At 33.1% G+C, this 21,035-nt stretch overlaps 2 protein-coding genes across 12 annotated transcripts in view; one reads left to right on the top strand and one right to left on the bottom strand.

Moving 5' to 3' along the window:
• The window catches only part of Utx (Utx histone demethylase), a 149,523-nt gene extending 144,890 nt beyond the window's left edge, over positions 1 to 4,633 (top strand). For all 5 annotated transcript variants that reach the window (XM_033337724.2, XM_076618982.1, XM_033337729.2 and 2 more), the window contains 3 exons: positions 89 to 344; positions 668 to 1,005; positions 1,148 to 4,633. In XM_033337724.2, coding sequence (XP_033193615.1) covers positions 89 to 344; positions 668 to 1,005; positions 1,148 to 1,360 — 807 coding nt within the window. In that variant the 3' untranslated portion in view covers positions 1,361 to 4,633. The remainder of the gene's footprint in view (positions 1 to 88; positions 345 to 667; positions 1,006 to 1,147) is intronic.
• Positions 4,634 to 7,864: 3,231 nt separating this feature from the next.
• Positions 7,865 to 20,604, bottom strand: Adcy8 (adenylyl cyclase 78C). Of its 7 annotated transcripts, none has more exons than XM_033337736.2 (19): positions 20,396 to 20,604; positions 18,746 to 18,794; positions 16,594 to 16,820; positions 15,941 to 16,098; positions 15,651 to 15,840; positions 14,990 to 15,174; positions 14,631 to 14,829; positions 13,664 to 13,822; positions 12,862 to 13,091; positions 12,480 to 12,616; positions 11,896 to 12,208; positions 11,604 to 11,810; positions 11,344 to 11,441; positions 10,247 to 11,113; positions 9,922 to 10,159; positions 9,726 to 9,852; positions 9,422 to 9,528; positions 9,015 to 9,278; positions 7,865 to 8,942 (listed from the first exon to the last, which is right to left on the bottom strand). In XM_033337736.2, exons 2-19 carry the CDS (start codon positions 18,778 to 18,780, stop codon positions 8,730 to 8,732), a joined length of 3,954 nt encoding a protein of 1,317 aa, XP_033193627.2. In that variant the 5' UTR covers positions 18,781 to 18,794; positions 20,396 to 20,604; the 3' UTR covers positions 7,865 to 8,729. The 7 variants fall into 7 exon arrangements, with proteins under 7 accessions (XP_033193627.2, XP_033193626.2, XP_033193622.2 ...); XM_033337735.2 differs by having other exon boundaries at positions 16,594 to 16,826; XM_033337731.2 differs by having other exon boundaries at positions 16,594 to 16,826; positions 18,746 to 18,893.
• Positions 20,605 to 21,035: the final 431 nt, after the last annotated feature.

The raw sequence follows: 21,035 nt of genomic DNA on the forward strand, positions 1-21,035 counted from the left end.
TTGAAAAACATAAAAAATTTATCAAAAAAAAAGATATTATTAAATGGTGAAACATTTCTCTAAAAAGCATCTTTATTTGCTTTTATAGGTACCAGGTAGTAGAACACCTGGCCACCAGGAAAACAACAATTTTTGTTCTATTAATATCAATATTGGACCAGGAGATTGCGAGTGGTTTGCAGTGCCTGATGCATACTGGGGTATAATTTGCTCTCTTTGTGAGCGGAATAATATCAATTACCTTCATGGCAGTTGGTGGCCTTCTTTAGAGGACCTATATGATGAAAACATTCCTGTGTATAGGTTTTTACAAAGACCAGGTGATCTTGTCTGGGTTAATGCGGGTAAGCAAATTACAAATAATCATAAGTTGCTTAACACTAATTAAATAGATGGCATAGTAATCTATAATTTGGAAAAAAGTACAAGTGAAATCAAACTCTTTTTCATCATTTTTATCCTACTCATATCAAATCAAGTTCAAAGTATCCATATGTTAATCATATTAAACAATTCATCTTTAATAATAAAAAAATATTGTAGAAACTAAAATTAATTAATTAAAGTTCCATTAAAATAAACTAGTTCGTTTCATGGAAAAATAAACAAGGTAAAGATATTTTCATTATAAAGTAACTAAGAAAAAAAAATTTTATTATTTCTTTAGGTTGTGTGCACTGGGTTCAAGCTGTTGGATGGTGTAACAACATAGCATGGAATGTGGGTCCTTTAACTGCTCGACAATATCAACTGGCAATTGAACGATATGAGTGGAATAAACTGCAGTCGTTCAAATCTATTGTACCAATGGTACACTTATCCTGGAACTTAGCAAGAAATATCAAAGTGTCTGATCCCAGATTGTTTGAACTAATTAAAAATTGCCTACTAAGGACAATGAGACAGTGTTGCTTAATATTAGAGTTTGTGAAAAGTAAAAGTGTGGAAGTTCGGTTTCATGGACGAGGAAAAAACGAAGCATCGCATTACTGCGGACAATGCGAGGTAAGATAATTTTAAATAATATTAACTCATAATTTTTACTTATGTTTTCCTTAAAATAAAGGTGAACATGATACAACCAACTTAAATATTGAAGCAGCTTAATAAGTACTGATTAATATTATAAATTTTGCTTTTCTTCCAGATTGAAGTGTTTAATATCCTGTTCATAAGAGAACAGGAGAAACGACACGTCGTACACTGTATGGACTGTGCACGAAAACAGTCCCCATCCTTAGAAGGGTTTGTTTGCTTAGAAGAATACAGAATGCGAGATTTAATGGACGTTTATGACGGATTTACTTTACACACTTCTCTAACAACTCCCTCATCAGTTCAGTCTAACCAATCCTCCTGAGAATACATGCAACACAGATATCTGGACTTTCTAGGCACTTTACAGTGATTTAGATAGTACAATATCTGTGTTCGAAAAGAATCTTTATAATAAGCGTTATTTAAGTACCTGGGAGCTACCATAAAAGAATGAAGAAGAGCAGAAAATTTTATATGTTAAACTACATAAGTCGAACATCTATTTCCATGCTAATTTTAAGGTACGCACAATACATGTTATATATGAAGCAATTGAAAATTTCAAATTTTTTTAGAATTAATTAGTACTGATTACATACACAAATTGAGACGTATATTCGAAAAATTTTATATTGAATTGACATAAAATCAGCGAAACTCTGCTCTAGCTCTCGGGTATAGAAAATCGAAATTAAGTAAACGAGAGAAGACTGCGTTTTACTTATAAATTACTCAATATCATCATTTGTAATCCTTTAATGGCACAGTCATGATAATGTGCATAAGCTTTGCAATAAAAAATGCTTGACATAGTTATCAAACTTGACCGTGTTCCTTATCAGTTTTATATCATGGCAAGTAACTACAAAACAAGCATTCAATATTCATTTTTGTCACAAACGATAGAACGTCTCTTTTTTTTATATCGTTCATAAATTACATGTTTCGAAATTTTTACGAATAACAAAAAGAAAAGTTAGAAAAAATTTTCATATAATCGAGAAACATCACGGAATTGTTCACTGCCAATCGTGAATATATTAAAGGATTACATTGTAACAGTCCACAATGATGAGGGATAAGCTGTCGTTAACTATTATTATGAATTAAGATACAATTGTAAAGTATCACCAAGCTGCTCAAAAAACATACTTGTACATTTTTGTATGCAAGCGAATTGAAACGATTATTGATTTTTATGAAATTCATGGGAATATTAGCACAGTTTCGAATGTCCTACTGCCAACGACGATTCGACTTTTTAAATCGCAGCAACGATTATGTTTTTATACTAAACTCGAAGACAATGAGATCAGTATCTGATTGAGATTTATTAAGGAAATAATTATTAAACATTTTGCAGCAAATTCAAATAATTTAACAAAAAAGTGTTAACAGTACAGTGACATTCGTGACGAATATCGTGCTTTAAATAAATCAATCATTGTGTCAAGCAAAAAATAGCGGCTCTAAAACATTTGTACAGTAAAAGATACTGTTTATAATAATAATTTCTAAGATAAACGAACCTCCGTTTTTAGGACAAGGGGACGATAACATGTTGCGATCAGCTCATAAAACGGCGTTTCTCAATTTATTTTTTGTTTATTTTCATAAACAGAATAAAAAGAGAAACGTGTGATATTCTAAATATCGGAAATCATATGCTGAAATCATTTGAATTTTTCTACCATAATTAAGTCAATGATAAAGAATATTTATTAATTGTAAATGAATTAGTTTCAAATGATTTTTAATTATAGAAAATCTTCCATCAACTTATACAACCTATTCGGTACATGAAAGATAGAATGTTATAGTCTAATGGCTTATTTTAATTATTATTTAAGGTAACACAATTATAGAATATTAGTACAATTTTAACGAACTTAAGGACGGAATATAAGATCAGATCAACGTTAAGAAAAAAGTTGGGAAACGCTGCCTGTCTAACAATGAGTTAATCGTATCTTAAAGCAAAGGAGAAGCGTACCTTCAACTCAGTCTCGTCAATTCACATTGGTGTCTAGTAACGCCAAATGTACGTGCCAGAAAACAAAAAAAAAACTCTTACCTACCACAAGTGTATAAATAATGCAATTCTCGTTCCGCCGAAAAGATGTATTTTCACAAACGCATGAGAGAGAGGGAGAGAAAGAGAGAGAAAATGGAGAAAAAAAGCAAAAAATGGTAGATAGTACAGGTCGTAATAAGATCATCGAAGAACGATGTATTTTTGAAAATCCTAGGAAATACTAGTTCCGCCGAGTTAGTTAATTACGAACGATAACCGCATTTCTTTTATACGCGCGACCAATCTCAATGTTGCACCATTCGATTGCAATATATGTGTATACATATATATACATATATATACATTTGTACATGTATATATGTGTATTTCTACATCATTTACAGCGATGGTATATGCTAGTTTCCTGATGTATTAACCCGCTCTATCGATGATTGTTAATGAAGATTTTCCGGGTTGAAAAAGCTCGTGTCCAAGAGTATTTTAATCCATGCACTCAAATGATCTCAATGCATGTAATATTGGCAGTACATGACAATGAATTCTGCCAATATTTCGAACTGACTTGACAACTTTGATTAACGATTAATTAAATTATGTATAAATATATTTAATGTAAAAAATAAGATTAGGTAACGTGAAATGAATCGAAACAGAATGGCTCAAGAGCTTCAATAGTTAATAACGAACAAACTGAAAGCGGTCCCATCGTGCACCGCTAAGCCTGTTTTGCTGTGACCTATGGATAATCTAAACCAGTTCGTATTCGAAATTGAGAAGATGATTTTCTCTGAAGGTGTGCAATGTTGTACAGAAATTACTTGACATTGCACTATTTAATTCGACTTGTTATATATATATATATATGATTTGGGTTCTATTATTTTTTTCTCATTCTTTTTTTCATTTATTATACTGAATAAATTTACTCAATACATTATATAATATATAAATATATGTAATATCTAATGATGCTACATTGCAGGTTTAGAATAATTTTTACGGAATATATACAGTTTGTAATAATGAAATGTATTGAGTATATATATATATATTGTACTTAAGTATATGTATTTATATATATCCATATGTATATATATATCGATTATACTTAAGTATATATATATATATATATATATATATATGTTAAAATTTTATCAACGATATGTATTGAGATTGCGTTGTTTAACGATGGTTTCGTTACAAATGGTTCACAGCACTGGCAGCTCAAGTTTGTTAGCAGTTACTTTAATATTTTAGAAAGTTTTAGATCCTTCGAATAGCATGAAGTTTCGTTCGTAGGTAAACTGCATACACAACATGACTTAAGATAAGAAGACATTGAGAAAAGTGTACTTTTCTTAGCAATCACACGTGTATCTTTTTACCTGCAAATGAAATACTTGTAATGGAGTGGAAAGTAATTTTATGAAATTCAAATGAAATAATTTGTAAAGGATAAAAGCGGAAAATTGTGGCTAAATATTGGTAAACCTTGACGGCAGTAAATGTCTTTGAACGTAAAAGGCACGTGATCGAAATAAGAAAAAATCTTTTTCTTTAGATGGGTTTCTCTTCAATTTTCCCTTTTGGATATTTCGTAAATGTATACTGGAATTATGCAGGATGATTTGAAAATCTGGTATAACAACTTTGAACAATTGGCAGTATTACTTCTAGTAGCACTTTATTATTACAATTGCAATAATACTAATTTAAAATATATCGTTACTTTAAACATCACATGATAAAGAAGGCTAGATGTTATTTATCTAAAAAAGAAAATTCATTTTTTTAATGTACTAGATTTTTATGACAACCTGCAAGAATGTCATATCTTAAGTTAGGGAAAAGAAATACAAAGAAATATTAGATCCGATAAAGCGTATTACTTGAAATAGTTGACCAGTTAATGTAAGCTTTCAAATACCATTTTTGTTTTAGTTGTAATTTAATTGGTTCTTAGAAAGTTTACATTCACTAGTCAGTATATATATACATCTTGACATACTAAATAGTTTCTTTTCTGTTTAATCAAATTTAAATGGTGTATCGATACATCTGTCTAATGAATTATGAATTAAATCTGAGAGGGAAAGCCAGAAAGAACTCGAGCAGTAGTTGTATTAACTTATCATTTAATGGAATTGTAAGTAATTGTAAATATCTGATTTTTTTTTAAAACGGAGGACAGTAGAAAAATATGAGGGCAGAATTGTATATTAAGTACATTCTTGTAATAATCACTTAATTGTTTATCCTGCACTTATTGCAGATTTTTCAAAGTCTCGTATTTTGATACTGACTACTCGAGGAGTAATCGTGACATTGGTGATTTTTTAGAAAAATATTATGCAATTTAGTATTGCGCACAAACGCCATATATAATTATCAGGAGCAGAAGTAATCGAGAGATCCCCTTGAATTCGTTATCTTGAACAATTACTTGAAATGCAGAAAAGTGACGCACATACAAAATTGCGTACTTCGAAAAGCAGAGGAAAATGGAAGAAGACAAGCCAGAAAATTAAGGAGCACACATATTGAAACATATTTTCGCTAAACAGTGTACGAAGAGTTTGAGTTCTATGCTTACGGAATGGTTGGAATGTTAACGAACAGGCATAAAAAAGAAGATTTATTTTTTCTGAACAATAGCGGGGAAAAAGTAATATTTTCGAATTCTGTAATGTCTGTAAAGTGAAAAGTAGCAAACCATAGCAGAAAGAAAGAAAGAAAGAAAAAAGGAAAGAAAAGAAGATGGTGAGGATGATGATAACGATTCACGTAGCTTAAAAACTTGTAAAACTGTATTTTAAACGTGAGAACGTTCACTGCCAAATTGTGATAAACAAATCCCACCTTTAAACCGGAGCGTTTTCTTAACTTCTGATCGCATTGACCAATTATTTCCTCCCAAATAGTTACCGTGAGTTCTGCACATTCTGATATAATAGTCATCTATATTTTTCCTTAATGTTTAAGATATATAGCGTCGAAGAAGATATAGCGTTGACCAATGCAGCTAGAATCGAAGGAAACCGCTCCCTATTTTAAGTGCGTAGCATCGTAACAATGAGAAGAATAAAACAGAAAAAAAGGAAATAAAAGGAACAAACAAGAAAGAAATGAAAGAAGATCGTATCGATATTTTTAAACGGGCACGTTTTAACTGTTTAAAAAATAGTACCCATCTGGACCGCCTATAGCGCTCTTCTATAGTATATTGTATGTTTACGTGTACAGTGCCTTTATACTTGAAAAAGAGAGAAAATGAAAAAAAAAAGAATGGAAAAGAACTTTTTAAAAGAAAAAAATGATACCTTCGTTTTCGAGAAATCAATGTACACAGATGATTTTCCAAATTTGTGACGCGAAATAGCGTGTACAATTATCGTGAACAAACGAAACGGGGCAACATGAACGATAGAGACTCTTGCATTAATTTCTCGAAAATTCAAGACGTGCGGTCCCTCCTACGTGTCGCAAAACATTCTTTTAATTAGGTTGAAATTGTAATAATTACCTAATTATAATTAATGTAATTAGATTATTATTATGAAGTACGTTGTAAAAGTGTACAGTTGGATCGGGTGATCTCTTTATGCGGGAGATCATGCTGTAGCTAGCCTTATTATTATCATTACAACTATTATTATCATGAATTATTATTACGGTTAATTAAAATATATTGTGTTTACCATAATAATGTAATATACAGTTACACAGAGCTCGACTGTGCTGTACATTATGATTATCAACACGAACGCTGCTGCCCTGCAATTATTATTAAATTGACTTTTCCCAAAAAAAGAAGTGGTTGCTATACGAGATTTTTTTATTTCCTACATGCAAGACTCAAAACACACTCAATGGACTTTAACAAAAACGTGATAATTCCTGGTCATGTTCATTATAAAGTAGAACAGATATGTGTAACATGTTTGAATTGATTGTTTTAGTCTTGTTAATTATTAACTTATTTATTACTGTGTCAACAATGTCATTCCATAATTTAGTTTATATTTTTTATATATCATTGCATATATTTCCAGATTTGTTGTTATTTACTTTACATGTTGGATTAATATTTACAGATATTGGAATTTGTTTCATTATAGTAAATACAGAACAGAAATATAATAGAAGCAGAAAAAATGGAGAATGTACAAGAATTCATTAATACGTAAAACTGGTCTATCGTAAGATTTCTACATATAGCAGCATATAAAATTTTAAACTTAATGCACTTAGATAGGTACTATTTTTGGTGTTGACTGATTCTACAGCCAAGTCTATTTTTCACCTATGCAAGAGATGCATTAGAATTTCAGTTCTCTGGAAACAAGAGCCACATTTATGTGATTATATTCGTAGCTAAGAAAAATAACTTAATCCTCTATAAAATGGTCCATTTTAATCTAGTATAAATAGATACATAATGAAAAGTACAATGAATTAAAAACACAATCACTGTAACAGTGAGAAAGATAGTGAAATTTGTTAAAATTTTAAAGCAAGAAGTCGAGGAGGTTTTAGCTTCAAGGATACTTCAAAGACACTCATATTTCCCCAAGATTCCTCTTATTGTTACAAGAATATTGTTATTAAGATTTCTTCAAAAAAATGAAAATCATATAAACTTCTAATGAATTTTACTATGAGAAGAACATAAAATTCCTGAAATGTCCTTGATGCTTTCAATCACTGACTTTGCTTAAATATTAATGTTCCTCGTTTTAGTATTTATATATTTAATTCAAAATACTTCTTGAAATATATCCATTTATAAAATAAAATGGATCACAGACTACTTTATAATCTTTTATAAATAATATCGTTACACTCATAAAGTATTCTTAAATAATGGAATGGAAGTAAAAATTATGTTTCTATAGAGTTGTTAGAAGAAAGAAGTGAGTCAAAGAAAAGTTAACAATTATAAATACAAAACGAAATTAATTTACAATTTACACTGGTCAATAATAATAAATATTATCAAAACACGTTAATTAACATGTTATCCAACACTCCGACAAAAAAAGAAAGTGTATTGGGTAGTATGTTAACTACAGGTGTTCGTCGTCCTTTGAGCTCTAATAGTCGATGAGTCACTTAAAATGGATTATCTGATAACTCTTATATTTAGAAGGAAAAAAAATATTTCAATTAGTAATTAATTAATTAATTCGACTGAAATATTACATATATTTTTAGACAAGAATATTTAAATTATTTTGTTATTCACTTTGTTAATTATATTTCATTATTAAATTACTCTATGATTAACAGATTTTATACAACATCTAAAAAAAAATATTTGATTACCAAACAAATTTAAAATTAGAACAGTCACGATCTTAATAATAAAATTTGCTCTCTTAAGGAATGTAACAGACAATTATTAATAATGTAATAAAACGATAGTGATTTTAAGATGACAAAGGAATACACAGAAAAATAAATTTACCGAAATATTTTCCTCTAAACTAAACAATCTCTAAAAAATATTCTTCTGTCTTCAAAAATAAAAGAGTTACTGTAGTCATTCATTTTAAGTCTTATCTCACAAGTTAGTTGCTAATTTGACGAAGGTGAATCGTTTGTACATAACTATAGGCACCAACGAACCAAAAAACAGCTGATGTGAATAGAATACTTATGTCCTCCTAAGCGCTCGCATTTGCTTGCGACGTGCTTGAACGACACCATAAACAACTGCTGCAAGGCTTCGGCATCTTGTTGTGTGCTTAGTCGTGCCTTCTTGTTGTAGACTTCCCTTGCCCAATACGAAATACGTCTCCATCGTCCCTTTCCCTTTAACTTCAATAAGTCCTCTTTTCTGAGTTTGATATCCTCTCGATTCCAAAAACTATTTGAAATTGAATAAACGATTTGTATGCATAGCAAATAATTATTTTCGTTTTACATGCTGTACAATTACCCTAGCAATATCCTGCGGGACTTGTATTTTCCCCATAACGCCTGTAGAGTCCATGCGGGAAGCCAAGTTTACAGTGTTGCCCCAAATATCGAATACAGGCTTTCGAGCACCGATCACACCGCCTACCAATGGGCCGCAGCTGATACCCACTCTTAAGTCGAAATTATTAAACGAGTGTATATTCACATCCTCAAGACGAAGTCGCATGGCTACTGCATAATCCACTAATCTACACAAATGCTCCATGTTATCCTTGTTATTATCCTAAAAGAAAAATATTAAAAAATTAATAATATTGGATACTGTTTTTAAAGAACTAAGTTATTCAGAACGAATACAATGGAAATAGTTTATTATTGCATGTCGCAGAATATGAGTAAAGATATTTGAACAATATATAGAATTACATTCTGAGAAGGATTGAGACCAGAAGCTGCCATGTAAGTTGCTCCGACTGTCTTTATCTTTTCAATGCAATGAAACCGATTCTCATCCAGAAGTTCGTCGAAATCAGCTGGAAAAAGATATTTCAAATTCATATCGTTGAATTATAAATTATATTAAAAGCAACAAATACTTTTAAATCTGCAGATCCGCCATATTTGTCACTCTAATTTGTACCGATGTTCGTGCGTTTATGATAAATTAAAAAATATTAAAATGCACAGAATGCATATAATATTCAATAACATACAAAATGTCTAATTTTACCAATGATTTCATTCAGTAAACGTATACATTCCATTCCTTTATTAACATCTTCTGAATAGAATTCTGTGAAATTCGGTACACTAGCAAACATCACTCCAACTATGTCACGCGACTGAGAATACAATTCCTGCAAAATATAAAAAAGAAATTATATTTATGAAATTCACCAAGAAGCTGGAAACATAAATTATTCTACCTCTGGTGCTCTTTCTTGTGTTAAAAAATGATGGGCTACGTGGTCAGGTAAGATATTCTTCAACAACTGCATGTTATTATGTCGAGATTCAATCATGTCACTTAGCTCCCTCTCAGCCTGTTGTTTCCAAAGGAAATCTAATCTGGACGTTACTTCTACTAATCTACCATGATACGTAACCATTACCAGGAATACTAACATAAACGTGAGCATTTGTGCCGAGAGAGGTATCGTCGCTCTAAAAACGCAAAAGCATAATTAGCAGCGTGATGTTTTTAAGGATCTAAAATAAACTAGATTTTCATGGACGACGAGCACGACTCACGCATCCTTCTCCTCGTCAGGGATCGAAAAAAAGTCCTTGCAGACTACGAGAATCAGCACGGCGTAAACGGACACGATGATCGTGGCCAATGCCGTTTTCACTAAATAATACAATTTCAGTGCAGAGGCTAACGCAATCAGGCATAAGATCCATGTGAACACAATGTATTCCGGTCGTACACAGGTAGTCCCCAAAACGATGTCATCATCGTAATCCAACGAATACATAGGTTCCGCTTGAACTTCCGTTTCCGGTGTTGATGACATTTTCCTCAAAACGACGTCTTCGTCCCTACGATTACAAGCAAATCTTCTATAATGCCTTCCAAACACGAGTCGGTGGCGTTGTTCGTATCTATAGAACCTGAAAAACTCTTTTCTTCCTCGACCTTTCACCAGACTGGCCCTGTCATTGAGGATTCTTGTCAGTTCCATATCAACGTTATTAGAACCATGCGGTGCAGTTTGATTTTCTTTCGAAGAAACATCTTTCTGCTCTTCTGAAGGCTCATCGCGAAGGGCCGCTTCCAGAAACGTCAAGATGAACTGGTCGAGACCAGCAGTCGGTGCTACTAGTCGTTCTGGTTGCAGTGTTGGGTTCATTAATGGCTGCTGCTGAAGTTCCAAAGCTTCAGGATATTGTCGAATCGACGTTGGACACGCCAGGACACCGACTATAGACGTTAAAGCCATGAGACTGATTACGCTACATATGAAGATCGTTCGATGCTGCTTGTTGTGAACCAACATCGAAGAAGCGTGTTGCAAATATGTTGGTAATGTTTTGAACTCTTCTGCCATCACCAGAATTGAAGATGCTACCAGTATGAGCGTCGTCAATAGCAGCGAACCCAAAAGAATAATACAGCTGTAGAAAGAAGATGATGTAATTTCAAAATTAACACATTCTTAATTATCCTATTTTATAATCTTTTATGCTAATTTATTTTATAATCTTTATCTCATTGTTTGTTCTACAATAACAACCGAATTAGTATTTTATTCTCAAAGTTTTTATGATTAGTTTTTCTAACATTCATAAATTTGTTTATTATTTGATTATTATTGAAACATAGTCATGAAAAACCAGTCGCTTACTCTGGCAATATCACTGCTTGACAAATTGCGATGAATATCCACACGACGAAGCAACAAATCATGTTGGATTTAAACATATCCTCGCGCAATTGGCCGAACTACGAACACATAAAACAATATCTGCATCAAGATCACTAATTTAGCGAAATTAATTTAATGTTCAGTTTAGTCGAATTTCATTGAATTCAATTTTTTTTAATTTAATTGAACTCATTAAAAAGTGACTTTATACACGCAGAATGTATTAATATCTATCTCACCTTTGATTCCAGGCTTTCGTCATTGTAACGCAAAGTCCAAGCATTTATGTTCGCCAACCTCATACGCTTGTTACTTGCAGTTTCAAGGCCTGCCGCCTTCAATTTCTCAGCGGATGTAGCAGACGCAACCTTGTTACTTTTCGCGGATCCATTCTCTTCCTCGAGGTATTCTGACTCCAAATTGGTGACTGACGTCGCAGTATTCAACTATACAAATAACCTAACGCTAGATTCTCGAGGAGTTTCCCGATTTAAAGTCGTTACTAATTTCCAATAGTCGTTAAATACTAACGTTTTCGAATGGTATTTCCGGTGTCCAATCCACTCCAATGTCATCGTCCGTGGAAGAGTTCGGAGCGCTACTGTTTGCAGCTAATGGATTGTTCAATTTGAAGCTCTTTTTACTTTTACTTGCATCCTCCTCGGTCCATATCTTAGGTCGTGAAGAATATCGACGTCTGCATCTCAAAGGTTCCACCTGTTTGATTAAGTACGTTACCACATTTCTCTCTTTTAAGTAATTGTCCCTCTCGGTTCCGTTTCCTGGCTCCACTTCGTACACGTCATTTAAACAGTTCAAAGTATCCTCCGAAATATGTACTCTCCTGAAATATTACGTTTTCCTTGTATTACTGCGACTACTTGCTTTAATAACGTTCTCGCACAATTCATTATGCAACAGTAAATGTTACACAAGGGAGTTTCAGAGTTTCAGAGTGTTAGAAACTTAAAGTTTTAGAGTATCGGAGTTGAAGTACTCTCTTTTAGGTTCCAAATGATATAAAAATCAGAAAAGCAACAAATATAGACTTATCATGTTTTCCTTGTGTGTACTTCTTTTGTTAAATCCAATGAGAGATACGCAGTAAGTTTTACCCTGGTATGCCTCCACTTTCAAGATGATTGGCCAGCGTTACATCGTAAGACCAGACATCGAATTGCCATTTTCGAAGTCCAAGTACGCCACACAGTACCGAGCCACTATGAATTCCTATTCTCATATTTAGGTCAACCTAAATGAAGAACAATTTTTCTTAAATTACGCACTTAACTTAACGATGTATCTTTATTTTATATTTTTGAAATATTGCAAAATTCAATTATATCGTTAAATCGCAGCTTATAATCGATCTTAAAGGAAATTTGCGTATTCCACATATGCATTGTAACAGTTAAGATTATGTCTTTCAAATTTACTAACTTATAGTATGTCTCAAATTATTGTTTGATTATTTTAGATTATACAGAATTTAGTTACCTTTGTTGTATACCGCACATCTCTTATTGCTTTAATCATGTGCAAGCCCATTTCGACGCAGCAATGAGCATGGTCGCTTCGAGGAGTCGGCAGTCCGCAAACGCAATAATAACAATCCCCAAGTAATTTAATACGTAAGCAATGATTTTCTGCAGAGAGCTTGTCGAAACGTGCGAACAAGTCGTTTAACACTTTAACGAGCTCTTGAGCACTACATTGGCTGGCCAAAGCTTTGTGATAAAGACGAATATCATAGATTAAATTTGAAACATTGTAAGATTACTTTAAGAGTTACTACATATATCTAATATCTTATAATATACGTTGTGTGTGCTAATAGAAATTAATGTACAAAATAAAAATTATAATTAATACACTTAAATAATTGACATATGTAAATTATGTTGTTTAAGAATAAAATTTATGTTGATATATAACGTAATTAAAAATTTTTACCATTTTGATATCTTCGAAGCAATAATAGAGATAAAAGTTTGATTGAAAAGATGTTAATACACATGAATTACGGAAATAACTGCAAACTACAAGAGACAATTAATTAATACTAATACAGAAAGAAATATAGACTTTTATAAACAATCACACCGTTTCATTCGAGAAAATAAATTTTATTTGGTATACCTAAAAATAAAAAATAGTTACTTATTATTAATATTTCTTTTTCCATTGTATCTTCATATATTTCCATTTTCCATTGTAACAGTAAACATTATACAAAAGTAACTTTTAAATAAAGATGTAAACTAGTGCAGTTCACTATCGTAAATATGCGATTACATACCAGTGAAACCTTTGATGTCAGCAAAAAGTATGCTCACATTTTCGTAGCGATGGATATATATTCTATGAAATTGATTAGGTGTAAAAGAGATTGTTCCACCTCGTGCAGTCTCACGAGCGATATCACGGATCATTTCCTTAGCCACGAAATCTGGTAAAACTACAATAAAATTCGTCAATCATTAAACGTGATTACATGTTAGAAAGCATAATTTTTACTCGACAAGATACAAAACGCTATAGACAAAATGAAACATTCATCAATTAATTATATAATGATCTACCATTAATCAAACGAGTATGACGGGATTGTTTATTCTATTTTATTTGATTGTATTTTACTTATACTTCCTAAACAAATAATCGTCGAAAGATCGATAATACGTAAAAGCAAAGTACTGCTAGGCTATCGGTAAAACATATCTGGCGCAATCGGGTGAAAGTGTCTAGTGACCCTTTTTGACACTCGGCTGAGCAAGTTACACGCGCTGACGAACCCCATGCCTACGGCGCAACCCCATGCGTTTTTATAGACTACGTTTGACATGTTCGACATATATATAAATATACTTAAATACATGTCGTACGTATTTTGCATCGATACGTAATTACACAGTCCATATACATTTATGATACATATATACACTCTCTAACTCATGTTCGTGTTAATTGTGTGAACAATCGTGAAACAACGAGTTCAATTTAATATCGATCTTCCAACAAAATGTCAATCTAATTCTATTTAATTCGATAATACTCCTGTAAACGAATAGATTAATCCGCATTATAAAATTGCTGAAAGGATGATACATATATTGCATTTTGAACTGCAATAAATCTTGCCAAACTGTTGAACGAAATATTAAATGAAATCCTGAACAAAGCTGTAAACTAAGTCGACTGTAAAATAAACCACAGCGCTAGGAATCATTCGTGAATTTGATTAACGAATTTAAAGCATGTCTCACCGGAAAGGAGCAACTTCTCTTGTCGATTATTCTCGTTTTGAGTTCGTTGCCGGGTTTCCATGGATCTATGCGTTTCCAGGAAAGCCTGTCTCTGTCCTCTGTCTGTCAAATACTTAGTGTACATGCCAGCTAGATTCATTGCAAGATAAAGAAGGACGTTGGTTGTTAGCATTCGAACTATGCACGTGACATCATGCAGCTGCAATTGCAAAATTAAACGTACTTTAACGAAAAGAAAGCTGCGAAGCGTACTTGGGATTGCGCTAAGAAAGAAAAAGTTGACGGAAGAGTATTATATAAGTGAAATGGGTAGGAGGCGTTAACTTGTAGAAACTAAAATGTAGACCAAGGATTCTTACATATGTGGGATCTCGTAATAAAGTTATTCCCGCCATCACCATGTGAGTTAAAGCTGTCCCGTAACCGGCAAGGACACACCATCTCAAAGGTAACGGCAGCATGGCATACGGCGCATACACGACAAACAAAATGTACCACATAAGACGTTGTTGACTAGAGAAATCTAGACCAGCTCCTATAAAACCTGCAATTGACAGCGGGTGTGCACATAACATAAAGACACTCTCGATTGTAGACCCGTTTATGGAAACATAACGATCGTTTCGTTAATCTTAAATAGCCGCAAAGGATCGCCGATCAATAGTAACCCATGCCTAGGTATAAGTTTGCTCTACCGTCTCTCTCTCTCTCTCTCTCTCTCTCTCTCTCTCTCTCTCTACGGTTCGCTGAACATTCAAGCAATTCGCTGGACCGCCAACGCACGAGCCAGTGGAGCAAAACTCTATTCGGTAAACGAAGATACAATCTTCCCAAGAGAGCACGTACGTATATTTATATGTGTATATGTATATTAGAACATTGCAATGTGAAACACTATACGTACGTCGACTATTATATCCAACTATGAAAAGAATGTGTCTATTCAGGAACAGAAAGAAAAGGAAGAAAAGAAAAAAGATAAAGATAGAAATTATACATGACGTTTGTACGTGTCATCACCTTGAGAATTGATCAGTAACCAAGTGAATATGGAAGCCCAGTATAAATAATTATTGGAGAAACACCGCCACCAGCCAAGAACGCAAACCACCAAGTTCGCTATCATACAGCAGATCGCCCAAGACAACGACTCGATCAGGCCGCCGCTGTTCTCGTCTCTTTCCCACAGCCATATCGCCATAAGAATAATCTGGTATCCCCGGTGCATAGTATGGGACAGAAATTAAAAAACAAAATACAGAATGTACTTCGTAGGATTCAAGTTATTCGTTCTTTAGGGATCAGTTTACCTTTAAGCTAAGATCGACGATATTCAGCATGATCAATGATTTCTGCCGTTGACGATTCGAGTAATGAAGGTAGGACGTCTCGAGCTGTTTGCTGTGGAAGCTGTTCGAAAGCGATGGACAAAATATTCCCTTATAGAGTACGCCTTTCTTGAAAACATCTGGAAATATCCACTCGTATTTATAGCCGAAGGCTGTATTCCACAGAATAAATTAATAACATGTGTGTGAATAACAGTGGCATGTTAAATAATTCGCCAGGCGATCAAGACGCGAGAGAAATTTGTAATAAAATTAAGAAATATCTCCTTTGTCCATGTTTGTCTTTTCCCAGGAGATAAAAAAAGCCGTTTCAACCGTTTTAAACAAAATGCTCGTCACATTACATGGTTTCTATGAGTGCATTTCTAAGTGTATCATAAAACAATTATATCTAATTAAATGACGAAGTTGAATCAAGACATACAGCGATTCACGAAAGTATTTGAACACTCGTAGAAACTTTGTATGAACATATTGCATGTGTTACACGAAACCGTGGATCATATATTATAATATCGATTTCGTAATATTGTGAGTGTAACTTCTGATAACTAGAATGCACCATTAGCTGATGTCGATTATATTAATTATATTAATATTAAATATAATCGAACCTCGCTGCGCTTGAGATTCTGCATCAACAGGCTGATCAGCAAGAGCCACGTCCGGGTCGGTAGAAATGTCCGCATCCTCGGTTGGATCGGTTGTTTCATTGATGTCTGGAACTTCCGGATCGTTGTTGGATTTCCGGTCCTCCCAGGCCGCCAATCCTTCCCTCCCCAGCCTCTCGGAAGTTAGTTTCTTCACAGCCTTGATCCATAATTGTTTCCTCGGGGAAATACTCAACCTATCGAGGTTAAAAAGTATCTGAAATTAATTTTCTCAGACGACCAATACTTGCGAGAACATCTAGGACATCTAGGAAATTGACACACGAATACATACCAAATGCACATTGCGTATGTATACATTTTTGTACATTGCACAAAGTAATTAGAAGATCGTATTCTTAAAAGCTGCTCTTTTCCAAATAAGTTTGGAAAATAGATAAAATATTAAAAATAAATGGAATATTATATTTTAAATTATTAAATTCCTTACATAAGAAATTTCCATTTACTTTAGGTAAAGATTTATCAAATTCGTCGTTAAAGTATGTAGGATTTAGTATAATAAATAATAATTAATGTAAAAATTAATGAGAAACATCTACAGATATAATACAAAAATACTACTTGCGTACCTCGAAAATTGTACAAATTGCTATAAAATAAATATGCAAGTATACGAATTTATATTTTACGTAGCTATGAAAAAAATTGAATACTTTACAAAGTGTACACGATCTCCTAATTATATTGAGCCGTGTATAAACAAAGTAGTTGCAAAACATTTATGCAGGTCACGATAAGTAGGTAAACAACTTTTGTTGTTAACAAATATTTTTACATGATCATTAATGTTATGTTCAATATTTTTACATTATATAATACATCAATTGTCTTTTTGTATTAATACTTGTTGTTTTATATGTAAACAATTTGTCTCTAAAAATCAATATTTTATGAAAGGACCTTCACAAAATGAAAAATGAGTTTATTGTTAATGATTGGAAAATATTACCGATAGATAAAAAAAGAAAAATATTCCGCAAATACAGAATACATTTCTAATATCTGAATTAAACCTCTCTCTTCGAAATGAGCTTCGTTCAAAATAATTTCACATTTCTTCATTGTGACATTCTGTACATAACAAAAAGTTGCTGGCTTTGAATTATGTATATTCATCCAAAGTGCAATTTAATCCTTCACACACATAGACATCCTTCATGTCTTATAAATAATGGAATCTCGTGCATGCATGTTCGAATTCAAAACTAAAAAGGAAACAAAGCACAATAAATAAATAACTAAAAAAGTAATAGCAGCCATTAGTTAAGTAAATAATAGCAAAAGATGAAAGAATAAGAATCTTTTTCCTTATAAATAGAAAATAAATCTTCTTTATGAAACTATTCTGATAATTACCAAATTCTCAAAATTTCAATAGAACTATAAATGATCTGAAATTATAAGTGGCACGTGTAAAACATAAATTATAAAGTGAAGAAAAAAATACGTATAAAAACCAAATCCAAACTGATCCCATCATTTTTCTTTCATACGTGGAAACAGAAAAAGCTCTCCGAAACGATCTTCGCATAGAAGATGTTATACATAACAATATTTAGTACTAACATTCATATATCGTAAAACGTGTCTCACGACCCAAAGAATAGTGTTTCCTCAAAGCACGTATGGACGATACATCATAATAAGTGCACACATATTTTTAAATACGCAGCACTATCGATCCAGACACGTGAATTCTTGCACGTACATCATGATCCATCATCGCAGGTATCATTAAAACCACCGCATACAGGCGATCAAAACAAAAAAAAAAAGGAAGAATAAGGAACATCGTGTCCTCGTGAAAAATAGTATCAAATGTGTGCATGTGTAAGCACGTCGAAAGGTGTGTTACACTATTGGAAAAAAGACACAAAAAATCTCGCCGATACACCTGCAAAATGTGGAACTTACCGAACAGTGTTATTGTGTTAATGATGTGTCGCATTAAACAAAGAAACAATTGAAAGTCTTTCTTGCACGGTACATATTTTCTTTTCATTCTAGTTTCGTTTCTTTTTTCTTTTTTCTTTTCTTTTCTTTGTCGCGTGTAAGAGAAAGAAAATGGAAATTGGCATGGGTGAATACTTACTCATTGATGCCCGCGACATCACTGTCCAGCATCATGCTCCAGGTCTGTTCTGTAATCATTATCCCCCGGATGATCCGCGAAACGAACAACCGCTCACGTTGTGATTGTCAGCTGTGCAATTGCCTTAGTATCCGGCATTTTCACACACCTTAAACCAGAACTTGTTAAGAAAGGAAGCCAATTTCTCTAATGTCCCGCCCGGCGTTGGTTCAAAGAACTTTTTTTTTACCAGAGACCAAGGAGAACAATCTTATCGAATCGCGAACACTTATTGTGGAGACGTTATCTTTGCTTTGCTCGTCGATTTTTGTTTACTGAGCAGAGCACCGGTACATTTTTTTCTTTTTTTCCCAGCACGACCGCGCCGACGGGTTTCCGGAAGACGTAGCCGGAAACAGAAGATACTCTCCGGCGCGAATGCACGATCAAAATTTTTCGTTTTCCTATCAGTTCAGTTTTATTCTCATTGCGTGTATTCTTTATCCTAATTGAGTATCGTGTACAGTGTGTAACAGAGTCAACTGTTCTCCCTTCTATCTCGTTGTGTCTTAAAGCATGTTATCTTTCTAATTCGTAAATCGAACGATCGTTTGTACGATAAAGTTTGTCAAAAATAATGTTATCATATGTATACACTACCATATATAAATATCTGGACAGCTGGTGCAATCCGACCAAAGAGTCGATATTTTTATTACATTTTCAACGTTATAATAGCAGAATGTTCCCTTACTGTTAACTTTACGCTTCTTGCAATAACTGCGATCAAATGGTCTGCTAAATTTAAACTGGAACAAAGAATATAGCTACGTTACTCAAGGTTCGTATTTATCTACAATGAATAGTTGACACTTCATAAAATCTATATAATAGATTTATTATTTATCATTATTTTATCGGATCTAGCATTGTTTATTTGTAAATAACTTTTATATAAAACGTGGCAAGAAACAAGATTGAAAAGACACGTTTAAAATCACTTAGCTGAGGTAGAACTGCCCTGCAGAACTAATTTTCATTCGCCTTCGATTATTGCTGCTTTATTTTTATTGAGATAGAATGAAAAGTGGAAATTAGATCAGAGTAGCATTTGAAGCATAATTTACATATCTGCGATAATTTGGTAGTGTCCAAATACTTATGCACGGTAATGTAAGTATAAAAATACCGTATTATAGCAAGTCCCCCTCGGTTTCCGTGAAAAATGCTCCACCATAACATCGGAACGCGATCGAGCTTATTTTTATACCTAAATATCAATGAACAGGCATCCTAGAATTACTGAAAAGCATTTTTAAATAATATACTCGATAATCTATTTATTATGAGTATACGTGTATACTCAAGAATTCGAGATTTACGAAATATATTTAAGAGATAAAGAAAATAAGAGGAAATGTAAACCGGAAGCCATCCTAAGCCAAAAGGCAAGGATTATGAATAATAATAACAAATAATAATATACTCAAGAATTCGTCGAGTCGAAGGAAATTCGCGATTTAATGCTATGGTACTTGAGTAAAAAACTCACGTATACCGACGAGGTTAGTAATTTAAAAAAAAACGATTAAGAAGAGAGAACGCTGAAATGGTAAAAAAAAGTGATATAATTCCAATGAGCGAAATGTTCGAGTTTTGTTTTTACGCTACCTGTCGGCTCCAGTCTAGTCCAATTGAGAAGAACAAGCAAGGAATTCCGTACGATTGCTTCGTTCCAGCATCAAGGCTGCCGTCCGCGAACGAAACTGGTGACGAGTGTCGAAAATCGCGAGGGGGCATCCGCCAACGATAAAACCCGCGCTTCCACGAGCGAAATCGGTCACCGAGTCGGTACCTGATCTTCAAACGAGTGAGTGTAACGTGAGCTTGTCACCGCGCGATGGCTCTCTTGACGTCAGATACCTTACTTCATCCCCTCTAATATACAACGAAAAAAGAAGGGGTGTTATAGAAACGATATACAGCGTTTATGCAAATATATATATTATTATAGAAAATTGGTAACTTACTGTTATTATTTATTATTATCGGGATAAGACATATCTCCCAGCATAATATTTATATTATATTCGTGTCGAAATATATAACTCAATCACTTGACTAACTTATGTTCTATCGACTTATAATTAACGCTATTTGTTATGTATGTTACATGTCAGATTGATAATAAAACGGAACCAACTTAAAAAGTGTTAACCTTTATATTTATTTTATATATTATGCATATATTTTGTATTTTCTCCAAGATATGTAATTTATTTCGTATGTATATTCATGATACATTATGTAT

This window comes from Bombus vancouverensis, chromosome 5, assembly GCF_051014615.1.
Source record: "Bombus vancouverensis nearcticus chromosome 5, iyBomVanc1_principal, whole genome shotgun sequence".
In the NCBI taxonomy this organism is placed as follows: Eukaryota; Metazoa; Arthropoda; class Insecta; order Hymenoptera; family Apidae; genus Bombus; species Bombus vancouverensis.